General features: G+C 30.2%; 1 protein-coding gene across 1 annotated transcript; it reads left to right on the top strand.

Annotated features, from left to right (window-relative positions):
- The first annotated feature begins 2,260 nt into the window (after positions 1-2,260).
- On the top strand, positions 2,261-3,611 carry LOC106413495 (peroxidase 65-like). The gene has a single exon (XM_022692699.2). The coding sequence runs from the start codon at positions 2,431-2,433 to the stop codon at positions 3,424-3,426; it is 996 nt and encodes a 331-aa protein (XP_022548420.2). The 5' UTR covers positions 2,261-2,430; the 3' UTR covers positions 3,427-3,611.
- Positions 3,612-13,549: the final 9,938 nt, after the last annotated feature.

The following is a 13,549-nucleotide window of genomic DNA, read 5'->3' as shown; positions in this document are numbered from 1 at the left end:
GTGTAAAACGACGTCGTTTCATCTCATTTGAAAACGACGTCGTTTTACTTAACGTCAACAATAAACGACGTCAAATATTTCTGTTAAATTTGTTGACGGCGTGCTAAATTGGCAAGTCAGCGAAAACATTGTTAATTAATTATAAAGTCAATGAAAGTTTGGTGTTTTTTTGGCCAGCCCCAAAGTTCATGTTTGTTTTGGCAATTCGTGTAAAGTTGAGGTTTTTTTTGGCCGAATTCTCATTAAATAACACATAAACCTAGACAATAGCCATAAGCTATGCAGGGCCAGGGCCAGAGAAATTCTACAACAGCTCCACCATCTACCCTGCAACTACTGAAGCATCACCTGCGCATGCACTAAATCGTACAAGCAGTGGTTCCACAAACAAAGTAAATCACAGCTATATAGTCCATAAGCAAAACAAAGTAAATAAGGTTATCATGCATCTATAAAACAGGCAACCCCTTATTCACTAATAAAAATAACACTGAACATCACGAACCAGTATACAGCCACTCTGTTGCAAATTTAGTTAACCCCTCATCTTTGTTAACAGATCAGGGGCAAGTCCAAGGCATCACATCAGTGTTGAAATCAACCAACAAGAAGATGGCATCTCAGGCCTAACTCGAACCATCATCTCACAATTTTCCATTTATGTCTACAAGGTATTCCAAGGTACGATCTTCTACGCTCAACAAGAGGACATACCTTCAGGTGCATTATTTTTAACTTAAGGCTTTTTAGATTTCTTCATGTTAGTTTTATACTACATGCTATTTTAAAAGTTATACTGCTGGCAGATTTTCTTATGATTTTTTTTGTTTCTCTAAATAAAAGCACAAAAGCTTTAGATCAATATGTATGATTTATTTCCCACACTCTCTTGATATATTCAAAAATCTTTGCCTCCAAAATTTTGTGCAGATATTTGACTTACATAAAAGATGTGTTGCAAATATAGTTTTTGGTGGAAGGAGATCATTAACAAAACAATAATAAAGGGACTGCATGATCTCTACTTACTTTCCAACCTCAAATTTCGTAGGTTTTTTTTTAACTCTGAAAGAACTTTATTAATAATTCAAAGTAGCAGAAAGAATAGATATCCAACCAAACCGAAAGACCAAAACAAATACAAAGAGACTTCTCCAACAAGGCTCTGAGCACATAGCTCCACCTAACATCCAAACCACCTAAACACATCCATAATAACAGCCGATCAAGACCTCTGTTTGTCAGCTTCGAAGAGATCAATTAACCAGCGAGGGAAACCCTGAACAACATTAATGATATTATATATTTATATAAACTTAAAAGGAAATCGTATAACCACATTATCCGCGCATAGCGCGGACATGGAACTAGTTTTTATTAATATGTCTAGCTGCTAAAAGGACATTAGCATATCTAATAGATTAAACCTATATTGCCATTTTTTTTACACGTATAGAAGATTTTAACTCTAGGTTTTGATATAAATTGAGTCTATATAACAAGATTTTTTTTGGAAAATAATTATATTTTGTAATCTAATGATGATATTTTTTTATAAGAAAATAATTGAAACTTCTGAAAAATTATTATATACAATTGTACTACTACAACATTGTAGTAAAATTAAAAATGTAACAATTGTATTGTTGATTCAACTAAGATGTATTTTAAAAATTAATAGATTGATAGTTCTTAATAAATATATTATTATTATGTTTATATATTCAAGTATTTTATAAGAACATACTAAAACTTATAAATCAAAAGGTGATCAGTTGTCAGTTTTAATAGAGAGTAAAATGATAACTCTTATTCTTACTACAATTTTTTCACATAAACGTATAGTTTCTATTACATATTTTCTACTAAAATTTACATCGAATTATAAAACATATCGTAACTCAACCTTAATAATACATGTCACCAAGCTAATACAACACTCATCCAACATAACCAATTTACTATAACAAGTTCATGTATTCCTTGTACATGAACGTTTTGGTAACCATAATAACTTGCAAGATTTGTAGGTACCTAATAAAGTAACGATTGGAGACAATCATGTTATACTAACTATAATAACTTGCAAGATTTTGTAAGTAACAAATAACCAAAACGTTCATGTATTCCTTTTTTTACGCCAGTTATGTATACCAAAACAAATCAAGAACCATATTCAATGCAACTTTAAACCATACAAAAAATAGACAAATTACAAAAATAGAAAAACTAAAAACAACGTATAAGGAAATAAAAACCACCCATTTACGTAGCCTCTTCTTGGTAACTTACTAAGCCATGAAATAGCTCGCAAAGCCTTTTCTTCCTCTACGTTTCTAATTGCCTTCGACGAAGATCTACCGTAGAGAAGTCTACCTCGTAGACCAATCTCTCAAATTTGATTCCCTATTCTCGTTGCCAACGTCAAATATGCGTCTCTCTTGTAGTCTTACACCCTTCATTCTCCTCTTTTTTCTCTTCCTTGTCGCACCAGCCGTATCTTCTGGTGTAGCTATCTTGAGAACGGATTATTACCAAAAGACATGCCCCGATTTCAACAAAATCGTGCGTGATGCCGTTATAGCCAAGCAAGGTCAACAACCGACAACTGCGGCCGGGACACTTCGTCTCTTCTTTCACGATTGTTTCCTCGAAGGCTGTGATGCGTCTGTTTTGATAGCGACCAACTCGTTTAACAAAGCGGAACGTGACGATGATCTCAACGACTCCCTCCCAGGAGATGCTTTTGACATTGTTAATCGCATCAAGACAGCTCTAGAGTTGTCTTGTCCCGGTGTGGTATCATGCGCTGATATTTTAGCGCAGGCTACGCGTGACCTTGTCACGATGGTAGGAGGACCTTACTTCGACGTAAAGCTTGGTCGTAAAGACGGACTCGAATCCAAAGCCCATAAAGTACGAGGAAACGTCCCGATGCCTAACCAGACGGTCCATGACATCCACGGGATGTTCAAGAAAAATGGGTTTAGTCTACGTGAGATGGTAGCATTAAGTGGAGCTCACACAATTGGATTTTCTCACTGCAAAGAATTTAGTGACCGCCTCTACGGATCAAAAGCCGATCCAGAAATCAACCCGCGATTTGCAACCGCTCTTAAAGAACTATGCAAAAACCACACCGTCGACGACACAATCGCGGCGTTTAATGACGTGATGACTCCGGGAAAATTCGACAACATGTACTTTAAGAACCTTAAAAGAGGACTTGGGCTATTAGCTTCTGACCACCTCCTTATTAAAAACAATAGCACGAAACCGTTCGTTGACCTTTACGCAACTGACGAGAAAGCATTCTTTGAAGATTTCGCTCGTGCGATGGAGAAAATGGGCACGGTTGGCGTTAAGGGAGATGGAGAAGGAGAAGTGAGGCGTAGGTGCGACCACTTCAACAATCTCAACGTATAAGAAAAAAATCACAAAAAATTATATTTCTGCTTTTTTTTTGCGGGGGAGAAAGGACGAATTGAGGGGAAGAAACCTTTCATTTATATATTTATATTTTAAACTATGTATTATAAGCATAATTGTGTAACAATTCAAGATTGGGTGTTTATATTTTTCATGAAAATGCAAATTGTTATATTTGAAGTGTGCAAGTAAAAGATCTGTATTGTTTTTCTTTTTTTGAAACTATTCTTTCAAATTTAAAAGTAAGAGAAAGCAAATAATACAAACTTAGCTAAGACTAGTGTTTGAGACCCTAAGTAAGTTTGTGTGCTTGACCCCAATCAGAAACACACATTACAAGAGCAGAAAAGTCAATCGGCGGTCGATACCGAAGAGATGATAGGCGATAACAGAGAACAAGTGAAAGGGTTATGAAGAAGATGAAGCTAGCCAGAGTTAGAGCATGGTGGAGGAGGCAGAACGATTCACTTCTCTTTTTGGAGCAATCCAGTTTCCAATGGTTATGTCCATAGTTGGGACTTGGGACGATGGAGTCAGTAGATTAAAGCAATTAGCATGGATCCTACCATTCCAGAGAGAATAAAGGGAGCTGAAAGGATTGCATGTCGGCGAGAGAGGCGATCCAATCTCGAGCTAAGGATAGATGTAGTATGTGAGCAAAAAGACACCAGAGATCCCAATTGAAAGAGCAGTTGAAGAATAGATGATCACGAAATTCAAGTTCCTGATTGCAGAGTACACAAAGGCAATCAACAGAAAGATTCCAGGCAACCAATCAATCTTTTGTTGGTAGTCGATTATAGATGACATATTCTTGGGTTCACCAACCAATAGGATTGTGTTATTTCAAATTCGATATCTTTTGTAAAAAGAAACAAACTATTGTGAGGTTATATTATGTTTTTAAAATAAAAAGGTCAAAAAAAATAGTAGTAGTTACAAAAAACAAAAATTACCAGCAAAACACTAGACTCTAAATCATAATCCTTAAATTCTAATCCCTTGGGTAAACCCTAAATCTAGCCCTACGACTTCGATTTTCTAAAACCGAACCGAACCGAACCGTCAGTTTTCGGTTAACCAAAATTTTTAAAACCTATTCCGAAATTAACCGAATTAAATTCCGGTTCGGTTCGGTTATCGGTTAATTTCGGTTTTCAAAATTATTTCCAAAAATAACCGTTTTTGGTTTTCGGTTAATTTCGGTCTAATTTTCCAAAAACAAATCGACTATTTTCGGTTAAATTCGGTTATTTCGGTTAATTTCAGATATTTTCGGTTTTTTTGGTTAAATTCAGTTAGGTTTTTCGGTTATTTTCAGATATTTTCGGTTATTTTCGAATTTTTTCGGTTTCTAATTTTAATTTTTTTTTTTTGAAAACCGAACTGAATCGAAAACCGAATTACTTTTCAAAATTGTACCGAACTAAACCGAACCGAAAAACCGAAACCCAAACAAAAACCAAAAATTTCGGTTCACCCCGGTTCGGCCCGTTCGGTTCGGACAAAAGTCGCAGGGCTACTTAAATCCTTGGATAAATTCTAAACTCTAAATCGAAAACTCTAAACACTAAAACACTCAAGGATTTAAGGTTTAGGATTTAGGGTTTTAGTGTTTAATATTTTTGATTTAGAGTTTATGATTTATCCAAGGGGTTAGGGTTTACCCAAGGGTTTAAGATTTAAGTATTAAGATTTAGGGTTTAGCGTTTTGCTGACAACGTTAAAAATATACTTTTTTAAATTCTCTTTTCTGTAACTACTATTTTTTATTATTTTTTTACCTTTTAAAAATATAATATAATTTGACAATATTTTGTTTACTTTTCCAAAAGATATCGAATTTGAAATAATGAATTCTATTGGTTGGTGAACCTAAAGAGTTTTTTTTTGGTTCACCAGCCACTAATAAATTGCCAACACATATCTAGTTTTTTTTAAAAGCAAAAAATAATTAGAAATTGGATTATTAACTATAAAAGGAAAACGAAAAAAAAAAAGAAAAAAAAAGAAAAGTCTACATATGAAGAAAAATTAGAAGCTTGCTTACAAGTCTCAACGGCAACATCTCTGAGTCATTATCAAGATCTGCCTATTTGGATTCTCTGGAGGCTTTGGAAAAGCAGAAACGTGTTAGTATTTCAACAGCGAGATTTCCATTGGAAGAATATTCTGTCTGTTGCTAGGAGTGATGCAAGGGAATGGAGAAATATTGAAACACAAGATAATAATGCTTCGGATGGACATAGAATTTCTCCTACAATCAGAAGTTCACAAAGATGGAAAGCTCCACCAAACCAGTGGTTAAAATGCAATGTGGATGCATCATTTATCGATACAAGAGAACCAAGTTCAGCAGGATGGATTATTAGAGATGAACACGGAATCTACAAAGGAGCTGTTCAAGTACAGGGCAATATGGTATGTTCTCCATTGGAGAGTGAGCTTCAGGCTATTCTAATGCCTGTACAGTTCTGTTGGACAAAAGGCTGCAACAAGATTATCATAGAATCGGATTGCAGGAAAGCTATTGATATTTTAAATGATCTGGTACTTCACTTTGATTCTTTCAACTGGAAAAGAGAAATACGGTGGTGGGCAGAGAAGATTCAGAACATCTCATTTCAGTGGGTCAAAAGGGAAGCTAACAAAGTAGCAGATTCTTTGGCTAGAACTCCGTTACATGATATGTCTTCATATTGTTTTCATAATTATGTTCCTGTATTCTTAACAAATCTTCTACATGAAGATTATGTACAATCAAGGTTTAATTAATAAAATAATGAAGTTAGAAAAAAAAAAAAAAGAAACACGACGACGGCTTATAACTAATATTTTTTATAATGTTATTAAATTTATCTTTAAACCAGTTAAATAATTTATTTGTTTCTATTTGAGTTCCAATTAAAATATTTTATACTATCATAATTTTATAACACAATCTATTATCTATACTATTAAAAGAAAAGTATTTTAAAAAAATCTACTTAAATAAGGTTGTTGGACTCTTTTATTTTTTAGTCTAACCTATTATATATAACTAAATCTTATAACCAACCTATTTTATAGTAACCAAATAAAAATCTCCTACATTTAAATAAAACATATTACTGTTTATTGACTTTAAATATTATAATCTAAACTGTCGACCTATAGCCTTTTAAATATGTAAGTAGGTTTTGTATGAACCATTGTTTCTATTAGTAATGTTTATATAATATGTTTGTATCGAATGATGGTATGAAATTATTATAAACCAACACTATACTTCATATAACAAGACTTTAATGAACCATATATTAGATATCTATTATTTAAATGAGTCAGTGTTTTCATCACAAAAATATAACAAATTAGTATTTTCATCGAAGCATTTTAACAACTTACAGGTTTGGTAAAATGTTCATACCTAAGAGAGAGTTATATAAGAGTGTACATATATTTGAACAAAAAAGAATACATACAAAATCTTAAATAAATTAATTCATAAATTATATAATTTAAATAAATTATCTTTTTGATATCATATGATTTTGTAACATAATAATTTACAACATTTTCAAAATATTAATTCACAATTTTTTTATATAATCCAAAAAAAAACCCGCGCTTTCAAAACGCGGATCAAAATCTAGTATTAAAAGAAAAGTCATGACTTATCATTCATGTGTGATATTTAAAAAATGGACCATCACTATCACTAGAAAGTCATTAATTTAAAATCATATCATTTAATTCTCATTACTAACCGACAAACATTTTATCTCTTATACTAAAATAACTAGGTTAAGATCCGCGCTTTACGCGGAATGAATATTATATATAAATTATTTTTAAGTAATATATATTTTTTACATATTATGAAATAATAAATATATATTGAATAATTAAAAATTTAGTAACTATTACATATATAATTAAATTGGTACAAATACTTAAATAAATTTTATTAATCCAGACAAACATTTCTTTCTACTTATGTAATTTTGTAATCATTTGTATCTTGTTATAACATAAATTTTATGTAATTTCGTAATCATTTGTATCTTGTTATAACGTAAATTTTAAACTATGGATCACAAAAATTTCAATGTGAGATTTTTAACAACTTTAATCATTTATATTCGTTTTTTTAAATTCAAAATACAACATATAGGAAAAAATATAAAATTTTATTATATAGTTAATGTGGTTGTTTAATTTATTTTAATAAGCTAAACATTTTAAAAAATGATAGAAAATAGACTAATTTTTATCAAATCTTTATTATTCAAAATCATTAATTATCATATATACTTTAGCCACACTAGGTAATTCTGTGATTTTTATTTAAGGAAACAATGAAGAACATTTATGATTAATTTATTGTTAGTTTAATAAAAAACTTATTATATATTTATATGGACCAACATATTTTTCTAAAGATTCTAAGAATGATTGTGGTGATGATATGTGGCTACAAAAATATGTTGTAATGCTTCTCTTTTAATATATAGGGGATATTCTTTTCCCATTAACCATCAACTAACATTTAACCAAACTGGTTCACTCTAATGGGAACGATTTACCATGTTCGTACATTATTAAACAATTATAAACATATAATCATTAGAGAAATAAGTTGATTCATCATAATATATAATAATTTTTTTTTAAACTAACCATAAATTCATTACTAATGTTCTTCATTAGTTCTTTAAATAAAAATTACAGAATTTCCTAATATGGCTAAAATATATATGATAATTAATGATTTTGAATAATAAAGATTTGATAAAATATAGATCATCTATCATATTTTTTTAATTTTAAATTATTAAAATAATTTTTTTGATCAAACAATTATTAAAATAAATTAAACAGCCATATTAACCATATAATAATATTTTATTTTTGACTATATATGTTATATTTTAATTTAAAAACGACTATAAATTACTAAAATTATTAAAAATCTCACGTTTAAACTTTTGTAATCCATGGTTTAATTTTTTTTGTAAGAGAAGATACAAATGATACAAAATAATATAAGCTATATATACCATATAAAAATACATAAATATTTTAATTTCAAAAAAAAAATTTGAACAAAATTATTTTTGATAAAAACTTTGAACAAATATTGACAACTTAATATTTAAATTTTAAACCTTGCATTGAATTTTTTTTTAAAAAAATATAAATTACTAAAACTATTAATCCCACAAATGAAAATTTGTTGTCAGTGTTTTAAAGTTTTTGTTACTAAAATATATAAATGATCAAAAACCATATGAGTAGAAAACATCATTTAATAGATATAAATATTAAATATACATTATATATATATATATGTTAGTATCATTTAAGTTTAATGATATACCATATAAAATAGAAAAAAATGATTGTTTGGATTTTATAAATTTTATTTATGTGTTTGCACAAATTTAATTATATACGTAATAGTTATTGACTTTTTAATTATTTAATATATATTTATTATTTCATAATATATAAAAACATATAATACATAAAAATAATATATATATACATATATATATATATATGTGTGTGTATATATAATGTTCATCAACCTAGTTCTTATTAAATCTCTGACCTTTGCACCTTTTCTTCCGCATATATATATATATATATATATATGGGTCATTTGAAAGTTTGAAATCATTTGTGAATTAGACTCGCCAGTATCACATCCGGTCATCCGTATTTTTGCTCATATCCATACATTCTGTAACCCATACTGCTCACCCACCCACATACACCATTTTAGCTCCATAATTTTATTTGTATGAAAACCTGAGGTTCGAATTTGACTAAAAGTAGACCTTGAGATTATTAAAATCTTCTGAAATTCTAACACAATAAAAAAAGCAACAAAAAACCCAGATGGAGACGACTGTTTATTTCCTCCCATGAGTATTTGTACCTTGAATCTCCAAAAGTATCCAAAAATACTGATTAGATCGAGTACCATTCTTTGAATTATAGCCACTCGAATATAAAACCAGTAGATCCCTCTAACAGAGGCAAGAAAACCATCACCGTAAACTTCCATCAATTGAACCCCTTGTTCCATAATCTCCATTGAAGTTTGAAACTCTTGTGGGCATAAAGAAGCCTTTAGAACCACCCTTACAACCATAAACTTTTTTTATCCATAGTTAGGAGTGTCAAAATGGATCAAATGGGTCAACCCAACCCATAACCCAAATGGGTTTACTGTTAATGGATCATGGATCAACCCAACCCATTGATCTAAATTAAATATGTTAGATGGGTTAATGGTTGACTCATCAACCCAACATATTTATAATGAATTATTTTTAAGTTAAGACCAAGTTGATCGAAATAACGTTTTTAGTGGTTTGGGTGGAAAAACGCATTTTTGCGGAAAAATGAGTTTTATGCAGTTTCGGCGGGAAAATGCGTTTTGTGGTTTTTGTGGAAAACAAGTTTTTTCGATTTAGGTAGAAAACCACGTTTTTGTGGGAAAACGAGCTTTTGCAGTTTTGGCGGGAAAGCGCGTTTTGTGATTTTAGAGGAAAATGTGTTTTTGCGGTTTTGGCGGGAAAACATGTTTTTGGGTTTTGGCGGAAAAACGCATTTTTGCGGGAAATTGCGTTTTTGCGGGAAATTGCGTTTTTGCGGAAAAATGCGTTTTTACGGTTTTGGCGGGAAAACGCGTTTTTGTGGTTTTGGTGGGAAACTGCGTTTTTGCGGGAAAACATATTTTTACAGTTTTGGCGGAAAATTGCGATTTTGGCGGAAAATGCATTTTTGCGGTTTTGGCGGGAAAACGCGGTTTTGCGGGAAAACGCGTTTTTGCGGGAAATTGCGTTTTTGCGGGAAATTGCGTTTTGGCGGAAAAATGCGTTTTTGCGGTTTTGGCGGGAAAACACATTTTTGTGGTTTTGGTGGGAAAACACCTTTTTGCGGAAAACTGATTTTTATAGTTTTGGCGGAAAATTGCGGTTTTGCAGTTTTGCCGGAAAAATGCGTTTTTTGCGGTTTTGGCAGAAAATACGGCTTTGCGGTTTTGGCGGAAAAACGCGTTTTACGGTTTTGGTGGAAAAAATTTATTTTCGCGGTTTTGGCGGAAAAAACGTATTTTCGCGGTTTTAGCGGAAAAAAAATTATTTTTGTGGTTTTAGCAGAAAACGCATTTTACCACCGAATAAATGATTGAACTTTTGAGAAACTCATGATTTTTCAATTCTATCAAACCTTAGAATTGGATGGTTTACTCATGGTTTTCTTAATTGAAAACAAAATGAGTCAAAGTTGACCCAATCCAATAAACCCATTAACTTGCTAACTCATTAACTTATTAACCCATTAACCTATTAACCCATTAACCTGTTAACCCATTAACCTGTTAACCCATTAACCTGTTAACCCATTAACCTGTTAATCCATTAACCTGTTAATCCATTAACCTGTTAATCCATTAACCTGTTAATCCATTAACCTGTTAATCCATTAACCCATTGGATCAAAAATAAACAGTTCATTTTGGGTTAATGTATCAACTTGGGTTGGATCAACCCATGGGTCATGACCCATTTTGACACCCCTATCCATAGTTAAATATGATTGAAAATTACCCTTGCTCTCCTGTACAAGAACGGAAGAGTGAAAGTGATACTAGAAATAATAGAACAGATCCTACAACCCAAAAGGAGATATATCATAATGGCAAATTTGTCAAATGTTAGATGATTTAAAACTGATACTTCCTTGTATAACTCAATGATCTACGTTCAACATTCCACCACCAAAAAAAAACCTAGCCTTTTGTATAACTCTATTGAGGACCATTGGAGACTTCCGTGCTACTCAAAGAGAGCCCTCAACTCAAAAGACATCTGGAGTAAACCTTTATCACCCGTACCATTTGTAATTTGAGAATAATCAAATTTATCAGTTCGTTTTGAACCCAGAAACATGTTTCACTGAATTATAATAAACATAAAAGTGAAAAAAAAAACAGGAGCAGAGACTACCTATTACACCCTAACCTATTATGAATAACAATTCTATCCCTCAAATCCATTACATGTCTGCTCTTCTAAAAAAATCAGAACAGAGTAAACCCCAATTCAACCGTATATAAACCATGTTGTTCTTTTGAAATGGCATACAATCTCATCTATACAATAAAAAATTCCACCAAAACCTTTACCTCATCTCAAGCCTTGCCTTTTATGCTGGTATATGGAAATCTCCGAGCTAAGAATTGCATATTCTCCACTGATTGAGATTCACAAAACTTCTTCGATCTTCATTGCTGTAGCATGCGATTCTTTCATCCATTTAATTCAGACTAATATGACTGGAAAACCATAAAGAAACACAGTAACACCTCAAATCTTCATTGCTGTTAGGTTTGAGATGGTTTCGCCATCTTAACCGCGGCAGAGCTATTAAGGATATTCGAATATTTTTAAGATATTTCACGTATTTCTGTTCGAATATTATTTAAGAATTGTTCAGATAAATTTCTCGTGTATAATTTGAAGATATGGTAGGTAAAAAAAAGCGTGATTCATGGTTCGAGTATTTCTACATATTTTGTTTATCGTAAAATTAATATTTTGAAAAAGTAAATTTAATTAAAATCATAGCATAAAAATATTCCAGTGGTAGAAATTTGTAAATACTTGAAAACTTCAAGGGGGCCTCAAAAAAAGGTCTTCTGTTTTAATAGTATTGATTGTAAGTACTCAAAAAACTTACATGTTCCTGTATATTTGTACCATAGTGTATATGTGTTATGTCGAAAATGAAAACCTAAATATAAAATCAAACCAAACAGATTAGAAAAGTGAAAAAATAAAAGGTTAGATTAAATAATTTTTCTTTAGAACATTAAAATATCAAAAGAAACACCCAAATTTGGTAAGAAATCACGCAATATTTGGTATGTGTATCACACAATATCAATCTTGCATAACCTTTTCAAAATCGTGATCTCACATTTAAAACATACTAGATTTCGATCCGCACACCGCGCAGGTTTTTGTTTTATTTATTTTTATATAAATATTTTGTTTTCAATTATAAATTGGTATATATTATAATATATATGTGTCTATCAGTTTTTAAAACATAATTGGGGATGATTGGTTGGGCTCTATTTTTTTCTAAATCATTAAACTTTACCAATCATGCTTTAGCTTTACTTTTCAAAGTTAAAGCCTACATCAAATTTCTATTAATTTTTACCAATCATACTTTAGCTTTATTTTTAAAGCCACAGTAAAAAAATAAAGCAAACATTTTTCTTATGTATTTTAGTTAAAAAAACCTACATCTTTCATTTATAGGTTGTAGAAACTGTAGAATTAAAAAAAATATCTATAATATCAAATAAATAAGATAATCATAATATCATAATAAAAACACATCTATAAATATTTTACTATAATTTTTGGTGCTTTTAAATTATTGAAATATTTTAAATAATATAAATATTATTTTCATATCACATTTTAAATAACAATAAACTTTGATAATTTTAAAAAATATTAATATAAATTATTTTAAGTGAAAATAATAAATATTTTATATATACATCACATATTTCACATATTTTATTTTTAAATATTTGCAGCGTATAGCTTACAGCTATAACAAATTTAATTACAGAAAAGTCTCTGCAAAAATAAATCAACAATAACAACTTTACAGCTACAATCAATTTATCTACAGCTAAACTTTTACAGCTAAAAATTTACAGCCACAGTCAAACCAATCATCACCAATAAGTTTACTGTTTATTTTTTCATTGCATAGATTGTTTCAAACTTTCACATGTATTTGTATCTTCATCTATATATATATATTTTCGGATTATTATTTTATTATTAAAATTGTAACTATATATATAAAGATTAGTAAATTATTTTTTTATTGTCATATTTAAAGATATTGTAACGTTTCACAAATTTAGAAAGTTTTTTAAAAAGTAAACTATTCGCTTCATAAATTTATATTATCGAGTAAATAATTAAACATTTAGTTTTTGTTTAATTTTTAAAATAAACTATATAGTTTAAAATTTGTTTTCATTGGTTTAAGGTAGTAAAGATTAATAATTGTTAGATAATATAATTTTTTT

The sequence above is a fragment of the Brassica napus genome, chromosome A2, assembly GCF_020379485.1.
Source record: "Brassica napus cultivar Da-Ae chromosome A2, Da-Ae, whole genome shotgun sequence".
Lineage (NCBI taxonomy): Eukaryota > Viridiplantae > Streptophyta > Magnoliopsida > Brassicales > Brassicaceae > Brassica > Brassica napus.
The sequence above is the reverse complement of the archived record's forward strand: the minus strand, read 5'-3'. Positions and strand labels throughout refer to the sequence as shown.